The 26,697-nt window shown below is 45.0% G+C and overlaps 1 protein-coding gene across 1 annotated transcript; it reads left to right on the top strand.

Annotated features, from left to right (window-relative positions):
• The first annotated feature begins 21,418 nt into the window (after positions 1-21,418).
• KCTD12 (potassium channel tetramerization domain containing 12) lies at positions 21,419-22,396 on the top strand. The gene has a single exon (XM_042839087.1). It carries the CDS (start codon positions 21,419-21,421, stop codon positions 22,394-22,396), a length of 978 nt encoding a protein of 325 aa, XP_042695021.1.
• Positions 22,397-26,697: the final 4,301 nt, after the last annotated feature.

Here is a 26,697-nt window from a genome sequence, read left to right on the forward strand (position 1 = left end):
TCAGGTGGAGACAGTTAGAGAGCTTCTCTTCCATCTGGACTGTCACAAGTCCATGGGACTCGACAGGCTCCACCCCAGGATACTGGGGAGCCGTTTCAATGATTGCCGAGCCACTCTTCACCATCTACCAGTGCTCCTGGTTGTCTGGAAAGTTCCTAGAGGATTGGAGGCTTGCTGATGCGACTCCCAGCTAGAAGAAAAGCCATTAAAGAGAATCTGGGGAACTACAGGCCTGTCAGCCTGACCTCAGTACCAGGGAAAGTTATGCAGCAAACCATCTTGGGTGAGATCACAGGGCATGTGTATGGCATCCAGGGGATCAGGCCCAGCCAGCACAGGTTCATGAAAGGCAGATCGTGCTTGAGCAACGTCGTTCTACAATTGGGTGATCAGCCTGGTAGATGAGGGAAAGGCTGCTGATGTAGTCCATCTATAGACTTCAGCAAAGCTTTTGATACAGTGTCTCACAGTATTCTTCTAGGGAAACTGGCTGCCCATGGCCTGGACAAGTATACCCTTCTTTGGGTAAGGAACTGGCTAGAGGGCCATGCCCAGCAGGTAGTGGTTAATGGAGTTAAGTCCAGCTGGTGACCTGGTTCAAGTGGTGTCCCCCATGGGTCAGTACTGGGGCCCATCTTGTTTAATATCTTTACTGATGACCTAGATGAGGGGATTGAGTGTACCCTCCGTAAGTTTGCAACCAAGTTGGGAGTTGGCCTTGATCTACCTTGGGTAGGGAGGCCCTTCAGAGGGATCTAGATAAGCTGGATCGCTGGGCTGAGGTGAGTGGGATGAGGTTCAACGAGGCCAAGTGGCGGGTTCTGCACTTTGGCCACAACAACCCCAGTGCTACAGGCTTGGGGATGAGTGGCTTGATGAGTGTGAAGAAGAGAAGGACCTGGGGGTGTTGGTTGATGCTCGGCTGAACATGAGCTGACAGTGTGCCCAGGTGGCCAAGAGGGCCAACGGCATCCTGGCCTGCATTAGAAATAGTGTGGCCAGCAGGAGCAGGGAGGTGATCATCCCCCTGTACTCAGCACTGGTGAGGCCGCACCTTGAGTATTCTGTTCAGTCTTGGGCCCCTCACTACAAGAAAGACATTGAGGCCCTGGAACGTGTCCAGAGAAGGGCAGTGAAGCTGTCAGGGGGTCTGGAGCACAAGCCTTATGGGGAGAGGCTGAGGGTGCTGGTATTTTTCATTCTGGAGGAGGCTCAGGGGAGACCTCATTGCACTCTACAACTTCCTGAAGGGAGGCTGTGATGAGGAGGGGTTTGGCCTCTTCTCCCAGGCAACAAACAGGACCAGAGGAAATGGCCACAAGCTGTACCAGGAGAGATTTAGATTAGACAAAAGGAAAAACTTTTTCTCTCAGAGGGTGGTGAGGCACTGGAATGGCTGCCCAGGGAGTGGTGAAGTCACCGTCCCTGGCTGTTTTCAAGAGGCTTCTGGATGAGGAGCTATGAGATATGGTTTAGAGGGTTGTGGTAGCAATGGTAGTGGGAAGATGGTTGGACAAAATGATCTTGTAGGCCCTTTCCAACCTTGTGATTCTATGATTCTATGGTTCTGAGATTCCAGGGCAAAGCCCACACCCCCCATTGCAGTTTGCATGAAGTTTGTGGTTACTGTGCACATGGGCGTGGCTGGCTGCCCTACATATCTCCCACAGCCAGAGTTAAATGTTTTTTTTTTTTTGTCTACTAATGCTGGTGGCATTTGTTTTGCTTCTTTCTCTAGAGTAACTCAAAATATGAGGCTGGATCAGAAGTCTGGCACATCTGGAGAAGGAACTGCTTGGCAATGGTGGCAACAGATCCCTCTTGTTGGAGACGGATTCGGCTGGAGCTGCCTCTCTTTCTCAGATGTTTGTGCAGCGACCTAGGACAAATGAGTTTTGTGGTATTTGTCCTCTGTCCTCCTTCATTCTGTCAGTGACATCATTTCTCATGAGAAATGTTATTTGTTTCTTTCAGAAGCAGGAAGAAGCTGTGAGAGCTTCTTCTCCTGGGGGCTTGATGCAACATGGGAACTGACTGTTAATGAATGATCTTGAGATGTGGCCGAGAAGAAAAACTCCAAGCCAAACAAAAAATCCCAAGTAAAATTATTTCATAGAATCACAGAATTGACTGAGAAGGAAGGGACTCTTAAAGGTCATCTAGTCCAACTCTCCTGCAATGAACAGGGCCACCCACAGCTCCATCAGGCTGCTCAAAGCTCCGTACAGCCTAATCTTGAATGTCTTCAGAGACAGCATCCACCACCTCTCTGGGCAACCTGTTTCATTGCCTCACTAGCTTTATTGTAAAAAACTTCCTCATTATATCCAGTCTAAGTCTCCCCTCTTTTAGTTTGAAACCGTTTTCCCTTGTCCTATCATCACAGACCCTGCCAAAGAGTCTGTCCCCTTCTCTCTTATTGTCCCCTTTCAGATACCGAAAGACTGCTCTCATTTCTCCCTGGAGCCTTCCCTTCTCCAGGCTTAACAGCCCCAGCTCACTCAATCTGTCCTTGTAGGGACAGAAGCTTTCCATCCCTGGGATCATTTCTGTGGCCCTCCTCTAGATCTGCTCTAACAGGTCTATGTCTCTCTTATACTGAGAATTCCACATCTGGATACAGTCCTCCAAGGGAGGCTTCAACAGCATAGAGTAGACGGGCAGGATCACCTCTCCACCTGGGCTTTGCATGCTGCCCAATGTACGGTTTGCTTTCTGGGCCGTGAGGGCACATTGCTGGTGCATGTCCATCTTCCCTTAACTCCTGCTCTCACAGGACAGATGAGGAGTGGAGTTTCTGGAACATTTGGGGAAAAAAAATGGTGTAGGAATGAAGGTGGAAATGGAGTTGGAAAACTTGCTTCTGGGCTGCGCCAAAGATATGTCCAGACCTCAAGAAATCTCTGTAAGGACTTGGAAAGATGGGCTTCAAAAATTTGCTGTATTCTCACAAACAGGTTGACAGTATATAAAGATAAGTATGGCTCCTTCCTTGGTGTCAGGACATTACCAATTACCATGCTCTGAAAGACCAGGCATGAAGGACCCATTATCCACATAATCTCTGAGCCTGATGGGCAATGAACCCAGATTCTGCTCACAAGTCTGTGCTGCTCTTGAACTCTGAGAGGCCTCTCATAACACAGTGCACAGGAAGGATGGGAAAGTGCAGCAGTTCTTTCCTTCAGAACAGGTATTTTTGACCTTTACTGTGCCTCTTCCAGCTGGCTGCTTCAGTAAGTGTTGACTTCATCTGGGTAGCACAAGGTTTTTACCCAGTATGACTTGTTGAAACAGCTGACCTCCCTGCAGCAAACTGCTTCATCATGCTCATTAGAGCAGATCTGTGGGCTGCAGCTTGTCCCCCCTGCAAGTTGCCAGAAAAGGATCCCACAGAGATGAAAAGACTGCTTTGCAGCCTGCTCTATTAGCACTGCAGCAGCAAGGCACCAGTGTTCTGCCAAGGAACAGTGCAAGAATGTGTCAGGGCTGTGGGCTGAAGTACACTGGTTTCTCTTGGAGGACTGGAGCAAGGTGGTTCATCCCAGATGGATTCCTGAACAGGACAGAGTAACTCACAGGTTAAGCAGTCTGCACATGAGGTCAGCTACACCATGAAGAAGGAATCACTAGGTGCAGCCTTCTTTGCTGTGGGTTTCATCCACAGCAGACACATTAGCACAGACTCCAACCTCAAAACTGTTCAAACAAGCAGTGAGATTAAAAAAAAAAACAAAAACACAGATATACTTGGAACCCTTATTAACTTTACTGTTTCTATATCCTCAGGCTTCACATTTGCTTCATTTTTACAATGATAATATAAACACAGTAAAGGTTTCTCAATTGACTATATGACTTCAGATGGTGACAGCTTTAAAAGTAAAAAAAAATCTTTAAGACTCTGGATAGTATTGAGAGAACTATATGAATATAAATCAAGAGTGAACTCATCCTGGAAAGTATAAATTATTTACAATTATCTAAAAGACATAATACTGCAAATCTTAACATCTCATTCCTACGGATCGCTAAAGGAATGTGTGCATGAAGCCTTTAACTCTGAGTTTATGTTACATTGAAGACTGAAATGTGAATCTGTCGCTTAACTGTTCTCAGTTTAGCTCTGTGTCTGCACATGGCAGGGGCTCCTACAGGAAATGATGCTCTCCAGCTCGAGAAATACTTGACTGAGCTTCTGCTGGAATGCCCTAAATTAAAATTAAACATGATGAAAAGGCCACACGAGCAGTGACTACACAGAGGAGGGTGGAGATCAGAAGGACCTTCCTTAAACAGAAAAAGCATTGCACAGGATGACACATTTGTTTTTATCCATTTATCTTGTAAACACAATTATTATACATGTAGGCAAAGTCACAGTAATGACACTCACAAATTAGGCATGGAAAACCAAGAAGAGGAGCCTATGAGCAATCACAAGTCTTCCTAACCTTATAAATTCTTGTTTGTTGTGGAGAAAAAAAAAAAAAAAGTTTTAAAACATGAAGCATATTGAGTTCTCAAACATTAAAATAGCAAACATAAGAATAGCGTTGAATTCCCTTCATTGTAATCAACGATGCTGATGTCTGCCAGAATTAGTCCAAGGTTTCTTGTCTTGCCTTTGTGAAGAGGTGGGTTGGAAGCTGACCTCTTGAGATTCATTCTATCCTTTCATTTTTCTGACTTCAAGATTTATAGAGTTCACCCATTCTGCCTGAACTGACCTTTAACTGAATGTCATGATACTTGAAGTAATAGCTTTAACAAGAACAAGGTCAGCTTCTAACCTGATATCAGGTTGGAAATTGGGAAAAGGTTCTTCTTTGAGGGTGGTCGGGAACAGGCCCCCCAGGGCAGTGATCAGAGCACTGAGCTGTCAGAGCTCAAGAAGCATCTGGACAATGATCTCAGGCCTATTTTTTGGTGAAGCCAGGAACTGGACTCGATGATCCTTATGGGCCCCTTCCAACTTGGCATTTTCTTTGATTCTACTGCTGGTATTTGACCAATATTTTCTTGAAGACTAGAGGAACATCTGTGAGCATGTCTACAGGCACTACTCATGATGTGCTTCGTATTCTGAAAATCCTCCTGGATTAGCATAGCTAGTCTCTAAATATTCCATGAAAATGAGGCCATGAGAGTAAGTCATACTTAGAGATGATTCTCAAACTTATGACTGTGACAGCAAAAGGATTGCAACACTCACAAATAGTTGCTCAAGCATGATGGAAATTCAGTTGCAAATACTGAAAGTAGAGTCATGACCTGGGAAAGTCATACAGAGATACACAAATTCATTAATATATCAAAAGAAAAGTGTAATGAATAGATATTTTTGTTGAATCATTGAAGCACAGAATGGGCTGGATTGAAAAGGACCACAATGATCATCTAGTTTCAACCCCCCAGCTACGTGCAGGGTTGCCAACCACTAGACCAGGCTGCCCAGAGCCACATCCAGCCTGGCCTTGAATGCCTCCAGGGATGGGGCATCCACACCCTCTCTGGGCAACTTATTCCAGTGCGTCACCACCTTCTGTGTGAAGAACTTCCTTCTAATATATAACCTAAACCTCCACTGTCTCAGTTTAAAAGCATTCCCCCTTGTCCTACTACTACCCACCCATGTAAACAGTCGTTCCCCCTCCTGTTCCCCTCCATCAAGTACTGGAAGGCCACAATGAGGTTTCCCCCAGGGCCTTCTCTTCTCCAAGCTAAACAAGCCCAGTTCCCTCAACCTTTCTTCATAGGAGAGGTGCTCCAGCCCTCTGATCATCGTAGTGGCCCTCCTCTGGACCTGCTCCAAGAGCTCCACATCCTTCCTGTACTGGAGCAGTACTGGATACAGTATTCCAGATGGGGCCTCACAAGAGAGAGGGACAATCACCTCCCACTCCCTGCTGGCCACCCCTTTTTTAATGCAGCCCTAACACAGTTGACCTTCCCCACTTCCCCAGCCCGTCCAGGTCCCTCTGGATGGCTTCTTTTCCTTCCAGTGTGTCGACCGCACTGCTGAACTTGGTGTCATCCGCAAATCTGCTGAGGGTGCACTCGATGCCATCATCTATGTCATTGATGAAGATGTTGAAGAGCACCAGTCCCCATATACATGATATTAATTTTCAAATTACAGAAGTATAAAACTGGTGTTAAAAATGAAGTGAAGGAACATGCTGTATTCAGGCTTTTTTTTCTGGCTTTTTTCTTTTGGCAAATTTTTAGAAATTATAGGTTGCAAAGTCAATGAATTGGGTTTGCAAAAATACTGAAATTTACCTGACCTGGTTTCCTCAGAGAAATAAATGTCATTATTAATAATGCTATCTAATGAGGTGAACAAACTAAACATTATATCTCACCTATATCCTTAATGCACTGAAGTTCTGGGAAAAGGTTCGTAGGAACAATCTAACAAAAATAACAAAATTGTACAGGCTTTTAATATGAAAATATTCCAGTTACTTTAATTTATATATATTCAGCTAAAGAACTAGAGAAAACAGTTCAAATGCAACAGATCTGTGGATTCATGTAGACTTTACAGGTGAGGGATCAAGCTAAGAAGTATGCTCCACTGAGCACCTTTTCAACTCTTTGAAAGTCCTGTCAAGAGGAGAGGATCAATAATTAGGGAGCGTGCATAAGCCCTTCAAAGAGATCTGAGTGCAGCACTTGCTGTACAATCACGCCCACCATGTTGATGCCATGGCCTCATGTGGGAGATCCCACCCTGGGACACAAACCTGCCATTCTTGGTTTGAGGAGCGGGCAGATTTCTTCTTTGACAAGCCCCGCTACCTTTGAAGCTCAGATCTACTTGTTCTAATGGGACTGATTAGAGAGGAAAAGGAAACTTCAAAAGACTTCACTGCCTCTGTGAACTAATCCAGCAGAAGGCTGTGCTGACAACCTCTTGTGACATGTACCATCATTTATTTTTTCCCTTGGCCCTCATTCTGCCCCTTAATATTAGCATATTCTTTCTGTTTGTGTGTGAGGATGCTGCAGTTTGCATGTGCATCACAGAATAATCAGTTCCTCCACCTGATGAGGGACCCTCATCTGTTTCTCCCTGTTGGGCTTCAGGCTTCTTTTTGCTCTGAGATTCTGCTGTCAGTCACACGTTAAAGCGATTGTGATTCTGATTCAGCAGTGATACATGGTTGTGACTGCCTGACTGACAAGAGATGTATGGCTAATTCCAAGGGAAAGATGAGGAAGCCTGATACATAGCATAGGAATGAACAAAATGCCAACAGAAAACCCTGGGCAAGGATCTGCAGCTCCTCTATGTCTATGTGCAGAGGGATGTGGAGGGTGTTAATTAATTTCTTGTCATTCAATTAACACTGATCTGTGCTGACCCTTTCTCTTTCCACACTGTTGGACAAAGAAGATGAACATTCCATCTTCTTTGTGTGTCCAAAGCAGGACTACGCACCAGCACTCTACCCTCTGTTTTGATGCTGACACTACAGCTTTCTATTTCCTTTCTGCACTTCTGCCTGTTCTTACCAGCGGAACAACTTCCTCAGCTGATTTACCAAAATACCACTTCACATCCAAATTTCTGAAAAATGCAGCTCACCAGGTACCTTACTTACATGAATAAAATTTAAAATTAGTCTTACAGGTAAATGCCAAATGTTTCTCATTTACAGTTGTGCCTTCTCAGAGTGTAATTTTAAAAGGCCAGGGATGTTCTTTATTTTGGTGACACAGTGTCAAATGTAGTACCCATCAGGAGCTCAGATGTCCTACTTAAGGAGTCCAAACTAAAGACAAAACCAAATGCATATTTAAATAATAAGATTATACAAATGCCTTGGTGACTGTGTAGGCATCTAGGTTTAGCTGGTCTTGGAACAGTTGACCTCAATGATTCACATCTCACCCTTTCAAAGACAAAAATATTTTACTTATTCTCCCAGTTTCTAGATTGGCCTTCAGTTTCAGTTTCCTTGAGCTCCAGAAGCCTACTTCAACGGGGGCCCTTTATGCAAGGCTCCTGAGGATAACAGAGTTACAGCCCAGGCTACTCAGACACTTCTCGTTTTTACTGCATTTACGTTTGTTTCAGTTATTTAAAGTATGGCCCAAAAATCAGAAGAAAAAAAAAACATCTGCTTGATTGATGAACCTCACCACAATCATCATAGAGACTTGGTTGTTCCCTTCCAGTTTGCAATAGACTGGATCCTTTCCCCATAGATCCAGAACAAGCTAAGGTAGCTGCTGTCATCATGCCCCTACTCCCTTCCTCCTCCATCTCACAATTTGCTGGTAGCAAAATAGAAAAGGGTAAGAGAGGGGGAGCTCTGATTTGAACCCACGATTATCTACACTGCTTAATTTTCCTCTTGATTTGGCATTGAGTTGAAGCACTTTTTGCTCTCTCTGCAAGACAACTGGCCTTCAAAATGTAAGCAGATATAGCCACTATCAGTTGGCCTCAAAGCCACAGGCTGCAAGCAGAGCTTGTGGGGCTGGGGAAGGTAAGGCAAGGCAAGCATCCAGCCTGCTGCCTTCCTGGCAGCCTTCTAGTCACTTGGTGAGGCATTTACTGCATTCAGAATTTTTGTTCTTGTTCACAACACTGCTGCTGTATGGATTGCTGAGAGGAGATGAAGTAAAGGTGACTGCTAATTAACCAAGTGATTCTGGAACAATTTCCAGAACAAGTTTTTACTTGCATAACAGTGATAACATTTTTTTAAGGTCTAGAAACAGATGGTGATTTCTCCTCTCAGTGAAGGCTGCCAGTAGCATCAGGAAGTAAACACAGTTCATCAGGCAGATAGATCTTGGGTTAAAACTTTAAGAAATCAAGAGTCACACTCCTTGCTACAAATGCTGGAGGAATTTCACACAGATAATGATGCTATTCAGAATCTGGAGGGTAATTTCCCAGCACCCTGATGAGCTGGCACTGCCTGTAAACAAAAGCGACTCTGCTTGAACAACGCACGACTCACGAAATGGCTTCCTTCAGCCGCGGCACTGCAGCGCCCGAAAGCCGTGAGCGGAGACAGCACTGCCACCTGCTGCTCCCTAGGGCACGGGCCTCACTTCCATCAGGGGAACCACAGTATGGGTAGTTAAAGTTGGCATAATCCCACGATAGTGCATTTACTGCAAATTAATTAAAAAATGAAAATTAATAATTAAAAGCAATAAAGGCAACTGTCAACTTTGCAAAACAGAAGGGAATGAAGTAAGCTGTAATTAATGTGCTGTCACAGTTTCGAAAAAATAAACAAGCCACCTTGCCACTTGTTTCACAGCTTAATCACATCCTTTGATGCTGTTATCTTTGGCTGGTTCAACTGAAGGAGTTTCATTAGCAATTTAGTGAAAATGTAGGCAATCAGCATCTCACCAGATTATGGCTTTACATTAACAATCCTGTCCTTAATTACAGGTATTACTGGGCAATGGCAGACTGATAATAGCTGGAATCTTGGAAATCTTGTCCTTGATGAACATTAGAAATGTGCCCACAGAGTTAATGTTTCAAGGTGATAATAGAAACCACTGCAATATTCATAGGTCTACAACAGTATGGCACTGGCATAAACTAATAGTGACGAATGAGATGGCAGATGAGGCTAGCAAGAGACACAGTTCATCAGTATTAACCTGGTCACTACAGGTAGGGCTAGTGAAGGGCAGTTCTATGATTGCTGTAAAGTTAGTGCTGGAGACACTATGCAAGGGGTTTTATGAACAAAACCTGGTGGTCCTGGAGCTTTTACATGAGACACAATTAGAAAATTTCACTAGAGTTTTAATGAGTTAGTTGTGAAAGTTTTCAGGAAGCACAAAAGTGATGGTGATTTTATCTGACAATGATGCACAAGTACAATCTGAAGGAAAGCCAACATACTGTTGAGAAAATTGATTTTTCACACCTTCACCTCAGAAATGCTTTGATGAAATAAATAAATGTACATGCAAAGGCATCCATAGTATGCATGTGGTCAGCCAACTGCAGGTGAAATCGCAGAATCACATAATTGCAACTGTTGGAAGGGACCTCAAGTGATCATTGAGTCCAACCCCGCTGCTAAAGCAGGTGCCCTACAGTAGGTCGTACAGGTAGGTGTCCAGAGAGGTCTTGAATTCTCTCCGTAGAAGGAGACTCCACAACCTTTTTGTTCAACCTGTTCCAGTGCTCTGTCACCTTTATCATAAAGAAGTTCTTCCGCACATTCTTATGGAACTTCCTGTGCTATCCTTCAGTCTTCAAGCACCTCTCCCATTCACCAAGACCCTTTTAAAGATGATAGAGAGTGGTTCAGCAATCCCCTCTGCCAGCTCCCTCCGCATTCATGGGTACATCCAACTGAGGCCCATGGATTTGCATGTTGATTTTGGCTAGATGCAATCTGATAATCTCTTCCTGAACCCTAGAGAAGCTTTCCATTCCTCAGACTCTTCCTCTTATCTCCAGGGTCCAGGATTCCTGAGAGGCAAATCAGGACTGAAAACTCAGGAAATTTTGCCTCTGAGTTGAGGGGGGCCAAAATGTCAGCTTTCGTGTTTATATTTGCACATGGATTCCACCAGGAAGAATTTTCTTTCTGAATCTTAGAACAACTCTTCGTGCTAGATTCTAAAGAAAACAGCTTTTCCCATTAGTCAGAACACTTGATAAGCAGTGTGGCATTACAGCTTGTTCGTACTTTCTCTTCCAATGCTTTGAATCAGGATCATCCTTGCTTGGCAAGTCAAGCTGCCTATGGTTTATCTACTCAATGTGTGTTAATGCTGCTCTGTAAGCCCATTCATCTGTTCTTTATAGGGTCTGTGATTGTAAGTCATTCAAGCGCATGAACCTGAGCCCTGCTCTACCACTACCTTCTGTCATTCTTTTTTTAATGCCTGGAAACTCTTCAGAACGGCAGAAAAATGCTGACTGACCGAAGTGGTTGGTCATGTACTCCCTCCCTCTTCTGGTGCAAATTCAAACAGTTTAGCTTATAATAAGCACACAGTGCAGCTTATCGAATGGGAGAGAAGCAGAAGAGTGTTTTGGCATACAGACATGACTCTGAGACGTATGATGCTCAGCGGATAGAAAAAGGGAAGTTATGCAAAAGAAAAGAATTCTAGTAAGCAGTAAAAAAATAGGCTGTGGCTATCCAATCAGTTTTACAGCATATCCATTACTATAGCAGGTATATATGAAATTACCTTGAAGCTTCCCAACCTGTACACTAAAGGTATCACTTGAATGTATCCAGTTCACTTCTGAAGAGCTCCTATGGGTTATGGTTATTAAGGCTAAATGCAGTTACTGGTATTTTTCCTTTGTATAGCCAACACAAGACCATTCTCACTCCAATCCTCTGCTCCTCCAGCCTTGACCCCTCTTTTGGATGTGTGATGCATACTTAGCAATGTTCACAATCTGTCCTCCAGTACTTACAGAGTACTTAGGGCTGTATGTAAGCGCCTCCTATGGCTTCTGAAACATTTTTTTTTCCATTGCAAAGTAAAAAAAATAAAAACAAATATATTTGCTTTGGCTGATGGAAAAAAAATGCATGAGTACAGTAAAAACAAATACGTGGAAAAAGTAAACAAAACACAACTTATGAGTAAATCTACTGTTGTCAAGAGGCAATGACCCAAACATCACCATTTTTTTATTGCAAGTTGAGGGGACAGCCACATCAGCCTTGACCTGAGGATACAGATTGAGAGATCAAGAAGAGAGATGACATGCATAGGTAACTGGTGAATATTTTACCCTTTAAAATCATTCCAATATAAAACAGGTCTGAATAACCACAGTTATAATCTAATCTATGATCTACACAGTATTAAAGACAAGGCTGTGTAACTACTGTAATTCTAGAAAACTGACAATATGCAGTTCAAGGCTCATAAAATCCAGAAAGAACTGCTATCCATCCCCTCTGTATTTATTTTGCTTTTTCTTAGCTGTATTTCATTTTTTCCTTTCTCCTTTTCCCCTATAATAAGCTTTATGCTTGGCAATTTACATGTTTTCTTTTTAGTTTTTGGACTGCCAGTCACAGAGAGTTTTGACTTACAAAGAGATGTTTTCTTATTCTGGAAGCTTCTTTGTCACTTTGACTGCAGGATTTATGCTTCTGCCTCTCAGATAAGCTTCCCCTTCACTGAGATCCATTCTACAATCCCAGCCTCTTTCTATGTGATTTAACTTCTCAGAGATGAATAGATGTTTGGGTTTTTTTCCTAATTTTATTTGAAAAGATTATATTTAAGAGAATTGGTTCTCACATAATCAAGACTTTGTATTAAAAAATATAAACAATAACAATGAAAGTGTTCAATGATTTCAGGATGGCAATCTGGCAAAAGGCACATATATGCAACACACATGAAAAATTATAAGGTGAAAACAAACAGGTACCTTTAATGGCTGCAACCCTTTTCAAGCCAGAAAAAAAGTATAGCATATACTTCGGCAGTTGTCTCACAGCATGGGAAAGACAATTTCTGAGTTTTACTACCCAAGCCCCCAGATTTGTATTCAAAAGTCAGAGTGATCTTTATTTTGCCAACAGTTTGCACGTAAGCAGAAGGGATGTGAAGAAGATTCCTTTATTAGACACTAGAACAGGTTGTGCAGAGAAGTTGTGGATGCCCCAGCATTGAGAATATTCAAAGTAAGGTTAGATGGCTTATGAATAACCAGATCTGCTGCAATATGTCCCCAGCTCATGGCAGGGAGTTGAACTAGGTGATCTTTAAAGGTGCCTTCCAAACTAAGTCATTCTATAATCTAAGATTTTATTATAGCATTAGGGAAAATGATTGATGACACTGTCCCTCCCATGTGGAAATACAGGTGAAGCTTCAGGGTTAGGAGGAGACCTGTCCCAACCCTAAAGACAAGTGTTGAAGCAAAGCCCCTGAGGGTAGGAGGCTGCTGTTCCCTCCTGAGGTGACACAGTGCTCATCACTGGCTGCGTCACCTGCTCATACTGACGTGTCATGTCTCCAGGAAATGTTTTGGCTTCTAATCCTGTCACTTGAAAGGAGACTTAGTGGCAGACTGGGCATGTCCTATACACAGAAATGAAAAGGGAGCATTGCAGGGAACAAAAAAAAAAAGACACAAATTTCTTTAATTGTGGTGTTTTGCATGCAAGATGAGCTTGTTGTTACAAATAATGTATGTGCAAAGGGTGCCTCTGGGCCTATGGGCAGTTCTGAGCAGTATAAAAGCCTGTCCAACACCATGCTCCCTTATCCACTTCTCTTGCCTTCTCCTTCTTGGTGAACAAGGTAAGCAGCAGTGCTCTTCTCATCACTGTCCTCTTTCTCTGTTTCTCCTCTTTTTCTTCTGACCTCCTCTGAGTCTTTGACTTTGTTCTAACCTTGGTGTGAGTTTTGCTCCTCGGTGGTGCTCCCACCAGCTTTGTTCTGCTTGCCAGAGTCAGGGGAGGTGGAAACAGACCTTGGGCTGTCACTGCAGGGGCCTATCCAGCCTGCTCCCCAGCCTGCACCTCCTCTGTTGGTGAACTATGAACTGTGGTGAATTGTGAGATGTGCTTTGCCTGCCCTTTCTCCTAGGTACACCTCCATCCCACAGCCATGTCCTGCTTCGATCTGTGCCGTCCCTGTGGCCCGACCCCGCTGGCCAACAGCTGCAACGAACCCTGTGTGCGGCAGTGCCAGGACTCCCGTGTGGTGATCCAGCCCTCTCCTGTGGTGGTGACCCTGCCTGGTCCCATCCTCAGCTCCTTCCCCCAGAACACTGCTGTGGGATCCAGCACCTCTGCTGCTGTTGGCAGCATCCTTAGCCAGGAGGGAGTGCCTATCTCTTCTGGGGGCTTTGGCTTCTCTGGCCTGGGTGGCCGGTTCTCTGGCAGGAGGTGCCTGCCCTGCTAAAGCTGGGGTGGACATCCTCTGAACACATCCCAGTGATGCTTGAAGCCAGGCACCAGACTGAGGATGTAGCTGCTGGCCAAAGTTTCCAGATGGGCTGAGCACCCTCCTGTCCTCCTGCAAAGCAGAGAGAGGAAGCCAGGGTGCCAGCCTGTGCTGTCTGGAAACACAGTCAGCAGACGTCTTCTTCTGCTTTCTTCTCATCATCACAAGTTTTTATTGTCTAGTGCTGTCCTCTGCCATGGGTTCATCCTGAAGCAAGCTGAGAGGGCCCTACTTCTTCCTCTCACCACATGAGGGAGGAAGACACGCATCCTATTGTGGCAAAGTTTGCCAGGTGATTGCCAATCTGTTTACCAGCTGCTTTTGTAGCAGCTTTAAACTATGCACTGCTTTGACTCCTTCTTTACATTCAATAAAATTTATGCTGCATTGTAATCTCAGTATCCTTGTGTTCCTTTCCTGTTGAGATTCATAGCAAAGTAATTCAGGGAAAAATATTTTGACTTGGAGTCAAAATGTTGTATAGCACCATAAAGTTTACCTTCGTAAACTTTGTGTGGTATTGTCCAGGTCTTATCAGTGTCCAGGACGTTCCTCTAATGGGCAATTCAGCAGTGAGTGATGTTGGATATTGTTTTTCATTTGATAAGACAGGATAATTTGATAAGCTGGATACAGGAGTAGGACTTAATGGTCTTTTTGAGTCTCTTCCAACTCAAGATATTCCATGATTCTAGAATACAAAGAGAGGAGAGCTTCCTAAAAATCAAATTCCTGTATTCCTCAAAGGCTTAAAGAGCCTGCAAACTGCTGGAATTAAGTGTATGTGATTTGCTTGAGAATTTAGATACTTGCTTATTTAAAACTTCATTATATCTGAACACTGATTTTTCATTCCACATATTTTTGAAATGTCCTAACCATCTGACACTTGCTCTATCAATATGTTAATTTTTAGCAATAAGGTGTTAATTAAACTTACTTACATGACTGAAAATCACAGATATTGTAGATAGATAATATCTTACAACAAATCCCTACAAAGCAGAGTGATAATTCCTCTAAGGAAAGCACATTCAGAATTTCCTAGACACAGTAACTACATCCTATTTTAGCGTCTCCAACTACAGAGCAAAATACATGAAGTTCCCTGAGAAGGAAGACAGCTTTGTCAGTCCTACTTCCAAATGAACTGCATTTTTAATTTACAGGCAAGAAACAGCTGTTTTTCATTACTTCGTGCAGTAACATCTCATTATCATGGGCCATCAGGAAGCTAGGGAACAGTCAACTGTGCCTGATGAAGTTGATTCCAACGTTCTAGCTCAGCTTCAAGAAGCAAAACTCAACCTAAGCTGAAAATCAGGTTGGGTTCTGCAGCGCGCAAGGAGTTAAGAGCACAAGTGGTCGAGGAAACTTGGAAACACTGCTGAGGATGGGGGCCGGCACTTCATGAATGAAATGTTCTGGCAAGATCAACTTTAGTTCTAGCAGATGCTGACCTGCTAATTCACTTGCTAGGCTGAGATGTTCAGCAGTTAGGCAGCAAACCATCTTCCCTCTCGAATGAAATGTTCTCACTACAACATTAGTTTACATGTGGGTCAGAGAGGGTGTGAGCAAGCAGGAGGCCCAGCAGTTCCTCCTGGCATGGCCACACAACTGAGACACACTGCCTGCAGGAGCTAAGAGAGGGTCTGTTCACAGCCTTCACTCACAGATGTTCTCACTGACAGGAATGCTGGTTATGTCCATAAGTGATGTGTATTTGGGGAGATCCTCAGTGAATGGCTCCTTTCCAGGACATTTTGAGCAGTGAAAATCTTTTGGAGCTGCATACCAAGCAGGAGGGCCTGTACTCTGAGGTCTAAGAGGCAGAAACCAGTTTGAGCATCCTAACAATAAAGGGTCTTTTTTTTTTTTTTTTTTTTTAATGCATTTAAATTCTGACTTTCATCTTCCAGGTAGGAAGGTGAACACCGAGAACACCGAGTCTCTAATGAGACTTCATTAATTTCATTTCAGTCTGTGTCAGAGGAGATGAAGTCTGGTGGACAGATGCTTAATCACAGAGCCCAGGAAAAAGCTGGGCCCACCTCTGCCACATTCAAAGCATCCTTCAGGACTGACACCCTGAATGAACATTAGCATGCTAAATAAGCTTTGTCAAGCCGTTCCCTCCTTGCCAGTTTAATATTGCTCATTAGTTTAGATGGGCTGTGAAACTAGCAGGGTGTGACATCAACACACTAAGTTCCACATTTGAAGACACAAGCTTAGGTAGAGCAAAAAATAGTGAATGCATATTTGTCAGTCACTGACCCACAGAGTACCTGCTATGGGTTCCCACCTAGGGGCTTTCTTTCCCTCCTTTTTTAATGGATGCAGTAAGCATCCCTGGAGAGGATGACAGCATTTCTTCCATTAAATATAATAGGAATTTTACATCAATTTCAACAGGAAAAGATGCAAAGAGAACAAAGAAAAACATTCATTTTCCTGAGTCTGTTCAAGTGAACCATTCCAGTTTACATTTGGTACATAGTGGCAAAAAGCCAAAGCAAATGAATTCCTTATTGTGTACTGTCCACAAATATCATTTTGAAAAGTCAGATTACCAAAAAACACACCAACAACCTCAGCCAAACAGAATAGGTAAGTGTGAAACACAGTCACCGCTATCTTTATTATTAATTACTTATTTTTTAAGAACACATTTTGAATTCCTCTGTTAAAATACAGTTTCATAAATAAGAAAGGGATTTAAGCCAAATCTCTAACTTTTGAAAAGTTTCTTAAAAAGTACTTTCCCTTGGATAGATTTCATGCCCAGGAGTGACACTCCCCTTGTGATTAGCTTCTCAGAGGAACAGACTTAGGGTCAGTTCTTAACTGGTTCCTTTGCAAACCAACACTTCTGTCTTTTGATGATAGCTCCCTCTGAGATTTGTCTTCTGGGTGTGAAGCACACCCAACCTTGTCTGAGCCTTGACTCCTGACTTCAGTTCCTACCCTGGGGCCTTCAGTAATGAGAAGGACTGCCAGCACTCTGCTCTCTTGCATTTACCACTTGCAAGTGCTTTTTTTCACTAAAAGCTATTCTGAAGCCTGACAGACGCTACAGAAAGGCAGGCAAGAGAAAGTAGAGGTATGTTTTGATATCCGAATTAGTTATGTTAAAAAAAAACAGATAATGAGTTACATTTTCCCTACTAGAAGAAACTCTTCTATTGAGTCCTTATGCCGTCAGATTCTAGGACAGAGTGTAAGGCTGCTGATCCATGCTGATGGCTGACACAGAAGATCGATGTAGCTTCCACTCATGTTTGCAAAGGTCTGACTGTCTTTCTGTCAGTACTGTGGTAGAAGCTGGGTCAGAATGTCAGAATTCACAGAAAGTAAAATTGCCAAGGGAAGACTTGTATATGTGAATGAAATATTTCACTGAGATATCAAAAATTAATTTCTGAGAGCCAAGTCTCACAGAAAGAACACTGACTTAGAACTGCTCCACAGGAACCATGAGTAATTTGGCACAGGAGAAAACTTGCACATGTTGTGCATGTAAAATATCACACTGCTACACATTATAAAATGACATAACTGTCCTATAACCTATCCTGCCTCCTGGCAGTAGCTGAGTATTTTGACACTTGATCATCTCCTGAGGTCTCTTCCAACCTGAATTATTCTGATTTTTCCTTCAATGTCACTCACACTTGAATATTTTCATAGGAGAAGGACTTCCTAGGGTATGCAGTTGCAGCTAACTAACATATTCTTTTTCTTACATCCTCAAAGCAAGATTGTGAGGCTTAAACAAGCATAGCTGACCCGTAGGTTCAGATCAGTAATCCTTTTGTTATTTTTATGCAGGAGGTTAAATATTTTACTCAATTCAGTAATGAACTCTGAAACAATTCAATCATATCTTATTAGACATAACTGCAAACCACAACTTTAAGTTCTAAAGAGGGATAAAATGTGTTTTTCAAGTGTCCTACGAAGAATGTGAATACATTAATGTATCTTCTACTTTCTGTGGCTAAAGGGCTCTGAGCAACATAGAATCATAGAATCATAGAATCACCAAGGTTGGAAAAGACCTAAAAGATCACCCAGTCCAACCGTTCACCTATTCCCAATAGCTCCTACTAAACCATGTCCCTCAACACAACATCCAGTCTTTCCTTGAACACCCCCAGGGTCGGTGACTCCACCACCTCCCTGGGCAGTCCATTCCAGTGCCTGACCACCCTTTCTGAAAAGTAATACTTCCTCATGTCCAGCCTGAATCTCCCCTGCCGTAGCTTGAAGCCATTCCCCCTGGTCCTATCACTAATGACACGAGAGAAGAGGCCGACCCCCAGCTCACTACAACCTCCCTTCAGGAAGTTATAGAGAGCAATGAGGTCTCCCCTGAGCCTCCTCTTCTCCAGGCTGAACATTCCCAGCTCCTTCAGCCTCTCCTCATATGGCCTGTGTTCCAGACCCCTCACCAGCTTTGTTGCCCTCCTTTGAACACATTCCAGGGCCTCAATATCTTTCTTGCAGTGAGGGGCCCAAAACTGGACACAGTACTCGAGGTGCGAGTGGTACATGATTTAGCTGCACATGTCCTTGTTCATTGCAGGGGAGCTGGACCACAGTCCTTGAAGGTCCCTTCCAGCTCAAACGGATTCTACGATTTCCCTAAATCAGGTATTTGGGTCGTTTAACACCCAAATTCGGAGCCCTTTCCATTTATTAACTGCAATACGGTTCACTCCCGCTAGGTGCTGCTCTTCCTCCACGGTTTGAGAAGGAAGTTTTACGTTTCATGCTCGAGGGCATCTGAACCAGATTACCGCTGTGGTTGTTGTACCCACAATGCAAAAACCAGGCTCGTTCTTCATCCCAGCGTGGTGCCGCTGGCAGCCGTGATGGAAACCTTCTTTTAAGCACTGACTCAAAAAAAGCACCCACCCAAAAAAAGAACAACAGTCTAAACTCAAAAATGCCAAAAGAAAACTGGATCCCACCGTTAGGACAGAAGGCATCCAAAGCACAGCCAGTCCCAGTTGACAGCTAACAGCAAATGCTGTGAGTGCCTTATCTGAAGCAACTCATTCTCAGAATTGTTACGGTACCAACAGAGTTAAGGAAATTCGTATTTCCCATCATAAAGCTTAGCGTGTCCACCAGATCTCAGAAGCTCCCTTTCCTAGGGTCGTGTGCCTTCCATGATGCTCTGTGGCACTCCTGAATGTAACATTCAGTTTGTACCAGTAGCTCACTGAGTCTCCCACACAAAACGAGAATAAAACACAGAGGTTATGGCTGCGTTATGCAACCTAGTGACTGACATGCACATGAAAATAGTTGATACATTCATCCATTTTAATACCCCTGGATGAAGTCCAGTTCTCCTCATTGGAGACAAATATAGCCAAATATAAAGGGATAGAAAATGGAGAAAAAAAAACTATTATAAAATTTGGTGAAATTAGAAAAGAAACAACTGTTGGATGTTACAATAATCATAGCCTTGCAGCCAGGCAAAGCATCCTCACTTGCATAAAGCTGCAAGAGATGCCCAGAGAGGACAGTAATTCTGAGAAGTAGTTGCTTCAAAACTGGTATTTCAGTGCTGGGTTCATCCTTCAGTCCACAGCAGGCTGGGAGCCCTGGGCAGCCTGACCTGTTGTGTGGCAACCCTGCCCATGGCCAGAGGATCAGCTTTGAGGTTCCATTCAACCCAAGCCATTCCATGATTCTATAATTCTATGGTCAGCTTCCTTAATTAATAGATGAATTAAACACCCTATTTTTTATACAGAAGCATCTGCAAGAATCTTCCACTGCAAATTGTGCAGTGAATAATTGCCCTCAAGAGCATCACATGATCTCATCTCCTGGATGCACAGGCTGATCACAGTGCTCTCAGCAGAGCCCACACGAGGGAAGCTGAGTTTAAAATATGCACCTGTGGGAGGCTCCTGAAGTGGCTTCCTACTAAGGATGGCCGGGAGCAGAGTGATGCTGGGGGGAAACACCGCATAAAGGAACTGAGGCAAAAGTAACCCCATGAAGCTGCTGCCAGCAAACCACACTGTGATATTTTCATGTGCTTTAGTCTAGTGAATTGACTCTAAAATAGTGTAAGACAAAAAGATTCCCACCCTGGGCTAGTGGATAAGTGACATTATTTTTCTTTTTGTCTGCAATGACAAACTTGTGTACTCAAATGGATAGTAAATCAAACTCTTTCAGGCTTCTTGTACTTCCCCTGATCTTTACTAAACTACAGTTTTAACCCCAATCCTACTCTTCTCTCAAAAAAGAATAAAAAAATAAAAAGGAAGAATGAACCAAGTCATTAGTTGCAGCACATCATCAAAATATCAGATTAATCTACTGTGCCATTTTGCTCCCACAAATGAAAACACATGGTGGTCTGTGTGCTGGCAGCCTGTTTTTCCATTTGGAAAATGCAGTGTTCTCTGCTGCCTTATCCTTAGTCCTTTCCAACTGAACTCTTGAGACTCCTGAGTGACTCAAGCTCTCCCCATGCCCTGCCTCACCTCCCTGTTCTTGTCATCTGCTCCCTTTGCAAAACTCTTATTTCTCAACTCCCTCCCTTCTTCCTCTTCTCTGTGGCAAACTTACCTCGCTTTTTGAGAACTAGCTTGCCTTTCCTTCCTCCTCCATTTCTCCATTTTCAAAGTAATTTTAACGCCTGGCTCTGCACCATCTAATTTCTCGTTCAGTGGATTTGTTGTTTGTAGCACAACAGACTGGAAAGGGCTCCTTGGAAAGCGCTCCCTCCAGCTGCTCTTGGGCAAGTGGGCACGAGTGGACACCCCAGAGAAACTGAGCACACCACAGCAGCAGCTCAATGCTGTCGCTCGTAAAGAGAAAGAAAGGTGGATGAAATTCAAGCAAAGCACTGAAACATAATTTAAATGCTCCCTGCCCCTACATTCTAAATAGGCGCTTATGTTTCCTAACATACCCAGTAACTCCCAATCCAACCTCAGCTGTAAGGCCACCCGGTGACACCCGTGCTCCCCCCAACACACACACACACGGGTGCCACGGTAAGGTCCCCGCACCGCCGCTCCCGGTGCTACGTTCCTCACCAACAGCGGCCGAGGACGGAAGGAGCGGAACCGCGTCTCCGCAGCGCCCGGCGCCCGGCCTTAGGGAGAGGCAGGGCAGGACGGGGCGGGGGCCGGGGACCCTGCGTCAGTGCCGAGCCGCCGCCGTCCCCTCCCCGCGCGCTCGGCTCTGCCTCCCGCCGGCCTCCTCCGCCTCCCGCCGGCTGCGGCCGCGTACATAAACGCGGCCCCGCCGCAGCCGGGGCGCTCCGCTTGTAGTCCGACGGAGGCGCCCGGTCTGTAGCGCGGCCGCCCGGCTCCACGCACCGACGGGGCGGGGGCTCCGGCGGGCAACGGCCCCGCGGTACCTGCCGGCGGCAGCAGGAGGAAGAGGAGGAGGAGGAAGGCGGCGTCTCCCGCCCGTGGCGGGCTCCCTCGGCATGGCCCTGGCGGACAGCGCCCGCGGGCTGCCCAACGGCGGCGGCGTGTCGCCGGCGGCGGGGAGCGGGGCGACGGCGGCGGCGGGCGGCTGGTCGGCCTTTCCCGAGATCGTGGAGCTGAACGTGGGCGGGCAGGTGTACGTGACGCGGCGCTGCACCGTCGTCTCGGTGCGAGACTCGCTGCTCTGGCGCATGTTCTCGCAGCAGCAGCCCAGCGAACTGCCCCGGGACAGCAAGGGCCGTTTCTTCCTCGACCGCGACGGCTTCCTCTTCCGCTACATCCTGGACTACCTGCGGGACCTGCAGCTGGTGCTGCCCGAGCACTTCCCCGAACGCAGCCGTCTGCAGCGCGAAGCCGAGTACTTCCAGCTGCCCGACCTGGCGCGCCGCCTGGCGCAGGCTCGGGCCGCCACCGCCGCCGCCCGCCCCGCCGCGCTGCACCGCGACGGCTCGCTGTGCGCCGACGAACCGCCGCTGCTCGGCTGCTTGGAGGCAGAGCCCGCGGAAGGAGGCGCCGCGGCGGCGTCCGCGCCGTCGCCCACCGCCAGCCGCAGCCCCTCGGGCGGGCCGCTGCTGACGCCCTCGCAGTCACTGGACGGGGCGGGCGGGCGGCGCTCCGGCTACATCACCATCGGCTACCGCGGCTCCTACACCATCGGGCGGGAGGCGCAGGCCGACGCCAAGTTCCGGCGGGTGGCGCGCATCACCGTGTGCGGCAAGACCGCGCTGGCCAAGGAGGTTTTCGGGGAAACGCTGAACGAGAGCCGCGACCCCGATCGCCCCCCCGAGCGCTATACCGCCCGCTACTACCTCAAGTTCAACTTCCTCGAGCAAGCCTTCGACCGTCTTTCCGAGGCCGGCTTCCGCATGGCCGCCTGCTCCTCCACCGGCACCTGCGCCTTCGGCCCCGAGCAGGGCGGTCCCGCCGAGGACAAGATTTGGACCAGCTACACCGAGTACGTCTTCTGCAGAGACTGAGCCCCGCCCGGCGGCGCGGGGCTGCGCGGCCCTCGCACCTGCGGGGCTCCTCCGCCGGCCCCCGCCTCGCCTCACCGCTGCGCACAGCCCCGGAGGGCCCCGGGGGCGGGAGCCGCCGTGCTGCAGTCCGCTTTAGCTGCCGCGGCGTGGCCCGGCTGCCCTGTGCCCCCTCGAGCCCCCCGGTAGCTGTGTTGGGAGAGGGGAGGGAAGAGGTCACGGGTGTAGATAAACACCCCAGCCAGGAAGGCATAGGTGTGCCCAGCCCCTGCTTCTCCATGCAGTGCTGTCAGATTGGGGTGTAGGGACCAAAGAACTCTTTTCCGGTTGCTTTTCAGTGATTTCTGTTGAACTGGTAGGTGTCTTCTCTCATCCCCATGCTCAGACTGAGATTTTACCTCTTTGAGCAGGTTATGGCAGCCCGTTTTATGGCCCCTCCCATGAAGGCGATGCCAACCTGTGAAGGACAGCCATGTGGCGGTGATGGCTGCCTGTCACACTGGCATTGCTGCTTGTACTTAACCTGTAGAGATGAATAATTTTGCAGGAAGCAAGCTCTTTGTGACCAGATCCATCCGTGTCCATCTGCCCTCCCTCAGCCTCTGAACTTCCCAGACTGTGGAGCTGGGCCAAGGCCTGTGCAGCAGGAGAGTGAGGCTGCAGTGGAGCACTGTTCTTAGGATAACCAGCTGTCGAACTGTAGTGTCTGCAGAATCAAGGGGCAGTGCTTTGGGAACTTAAAATGCTGTGTACATTGTAACTTTCATGGGTGGCGTGAAGTCCTTGTAATTCTCTTGAAGTCTGCAATATGCATAGAAAATGCAGTGCATATTTCCTTAGCATCCTCCAAATTACCAGGGTGGGGTGACAGCTGGGATGCCATGGTGAAGGTGGAGCCTGCTTCTGTCATGGTGAAATTGTGTGTGTATGTTGAATAGAAGCAGATGGATTTTTAAGTGTAATCAAGAGTACCTTGCTTATTACTTTGAGTTTTGTCATTTTAGTGGTGTAAAATTTTGAAGCCAATGGAACTGATGCTGAAGCAACATTTTTAAGAAACAGTTTCTTGTTTTTCATGTCAGTATTACCTGGGAAGTGACTGCTGAGAGTTAAGAACCTCTCCTGCCACACAGCTCATTCTTAGAAAGGATTAAGCCCCATCCTTATGAAAGGGAGGTGACAGTATTCTTCAGGAGAAATTGCCCTTTAAGGAAGTAAAGTTGCATTGTGTTCATGCGACTTGGTAGTCTCTCTTGTAGAAGACAGCCACAGCTTGCTTTGCAACCTACGGCCCGAGAGTGGTTTGCACAGTGCAGAAAGTCAAGCAGTTCTTTCCAATAAATTCGTGAAGGTTTGAGTACAAAAGCACTTTAACACCTGATTTTGAAGCCTGTGTTGTCTGTTCAGATGGTGACAGAAAAATATCTTAAATGTAATGTTGAAAGAATTCAACATTTAACGCCTGAAGTTGCATTTTTTTTTTAAACTATTGATTAACAAGTTGATCATTCTAACCCCAAATTTAGAAATACTGCTAGCACTTACGTCTAACCAAAGAATTTCGTAGTAGGGTTTTATTTTTAAACCTTAGTTCCTTTGAAAAGAGCTATAGCCGCTTACGTACTGAGTTCCAGCGCTCAGTCTCCATGTGCATCACTTGGTCGTTCACTAAGTACATCTGCAGTTGCATAAAACTGAAAATAACTTCCACAGCCATGAGTTTTTTAATTGGCAAGATTGTTTATCAGTGTGACTGAAGTGATGATGCACATGCGAAAGCTCTGAATATTGTCCAGCTGTAGATAGATGTGTAACGGAGTATTTTTAAGTGTAGAGCAATGTCCATGTCTTGTTAGATGAGCAATAAGATAGAGTGAGAGGCCAATACACCTGAAGACAGATTGAAACCTGTTTGTCCTATGCCTTACTCTGAGATAATTTCTTTACGCTGCAAGTGAAAGGAGCTTGATCACAGCTACTAGGTCTGTACCATGTCATTCTCAAGAATAATGACTGTCTTTTTCTAATTTCTGTTAAGTAACTCTGAAGTATGTTTTTTAAAATTTTGTATAAAATTTCAGTGGAAGTGTTCGGATTCGCTCTAGATAGCTTTCTTTTTTTAAGAATCTGGTAGCTTATGAAATCCATCATAGAAGCTATGAGTAGGGGCAGTTTTGAATTGAACTTGTGATTTAGTATGTATATATATATACAGTATATAAGCATTTTACACGAATCATTTAGTTTTTTAATCACTTTAGTGCTACAAAATTTCATATCTAGCTGAGCAGTTACATATTACGCTGTGTACATAATATGGTAATGTTTTATTGGTTTCTTATACCTGTTTCTATGGCAGAAAACTGAACGCGAATATCAGCATCAGTGTAGAACTGAAATTGATCACATATTTGCTTGAATGTGAATCATACCTTAACTTCCAGGTGGTTGAATGCATCTCTCTAACAAAGAATGCCTGTAGTTTGATCAGTGAGTGCTGGCCCATTTGATGGCAGATGACCCAGGAACTCAGAATTTTAAGTAAAAGTTGATATAATAAAAATGTAAATAGATCATTAAAAAAATAATCTTTGTGTTTGTGCTAAAAACTCTTCTAAGTGTGATTAATATTAGACAATGAGGCTGCTCATTTTGTATTTAAAATCTCAGTTTGAAATGACAGTGCCACAAATTCAACAGTCATTTGATGACTTGCTGCAGAAAACTCTGTATTTCTTAAAGGTTAATTGGCAATTTCAGTCAAATCTTCAAAAGGTAAAATGCCCCAGGCCAAGTCCCTGAGTTTGTGTGCTCTCCTGTGGTGAGCACTCGGAGAATGGATGGACGCAATAGCTCCTCTTACCCATTATTCTTCAGAAGGAGAATATCTAAAGGCACACTGCTAGAGCCCCACACATGGTTTGCAGCTGTTCACTGTGGATTTACTTAGAGATAAATGCAGTAGCGTTTACAAGAGCTGTTAAACTCAGTCGTTTCTTTTAATTAGAATTTAAGATTTTCAGTGATGCATATTGTGAAGGGTGACTGCGGATGTTTGATAGGATGTTTATATTTTTATACATGTAGATAACAAACCACTTGCTCATTCTTATTTTCACATGTATAGCATTGAAAATAAAGATCCTCCTAGGAAAATGTTGCGTACCAAATTAAATTGTTGTTCTTTAAATATTAACTTGGTTGTGTGATTCATGCTGTCCTTTTTACTCTAGTAAAGATGTTGTTGGCTTTGCACTCTGTTCACAGTGTCATAGCCATTCAACAAATACTTGTAGCTAATAAATAAAACAGGAACATCGAACCAAGAATGAGGATTTCTAGTAACAGCCGTAGCACGATAAACAGAAATGTATAATGCTCTGAGCATTTTAAGTGTCACAGAGAATTTTTGTGGTACCACTCAGTATAAATCCATCCTCAGGGAACCATAGTGAATAAATAGTTTAATTTGAAAAGCACAAAACGTTAACGTAAGATGCCCATGTTTTTTAAGAAACTAATTAAATATAATTAACTTAGATATAATAATTATTTAATGAAGGAAGCTTTAATACTCAAGGAAAGATCTGAGAGAAATGCACTTGGAAACTGCTATGGAACAGAAGGGTGATGGTGTTGGCTACCCTGTGAACTCCAATAAACTGTTACAAACCCAGTGGAGTGTGCTGTGGTCAGATTCGTTGCAGGTTAGTAATGCCAGTCAAAACCACTTGTGTGAAGCATCTGTGTTTAATGGAGGTTTTCTTGGGTAGAATGGTTACAATGCAACAGAATTAACTGAAGGCCCCCAGCACAAGAAAGACAACTCTTGGAGCAGGTCCAGAGGAAAGCCATTAAGATCAGAGGGCTGGAGCACCTCTCCTATTAAAAAAGGTTGAGGGAACTGGGCTTATTTAGCTTGTAGAAGAGAAGGCTCCAGGGAGACTTCATTGCAATCTTTCAGTACTTGAAAGGAGCATATAAACAGGAGGGGGAACAGCTGTTTACAAGGGTGGATAGTGATAGGACAGGGGGAAATGGTTTTAAACTGAGACAGGGGAGGTTTCAGTTAGATATTAGGAGGAAGTTTTTCACCCAGAGGGTGGTGACACGCTGGAACAGGTTGGCCAAGGAGGTTGTGGATGCCCCATCCCTGGAGGCATTCAAGGCCAGGCTGGATGTGGCTCTGGGCGCATCCAGTGGTTGGCAACCCTGCACACAGCAGGGTGTTGAAACTAGGTGATCGTTTTGATCCTTTTCAACCCAGGCCATTCTATGATTCTATGATTCTATGAAGGAAGTTT

Source organism: Centrocercus urophasianus, unplaced genomic scaffold, assembly GCF_019232065.1.
Source record: "Centrocercus urophasianus isolate 14NV4802_14NV808 unplaced genomic scaffold, USGS_Curo_1.0 seq_9, whole genome shotgun sequence".
In the NCBI taxonomy this organism is placed as follows: domain Eukaryota; kingdom Metazoa; phylum Chordata; class Aves; order Galliformes; family Phasianidae; genus Centrocercus; species Centrocercus urophasianus.

Excerpts from the sequence above, each read along its gene's own strand:
- KCTD12 (XM_042839087.1), top strand. The coding sequence starts at position 21,419 with ATGGCCCTGGCGGACAGCGCCCGCGGGCTGCCCAACGGCGGCGGCGTG.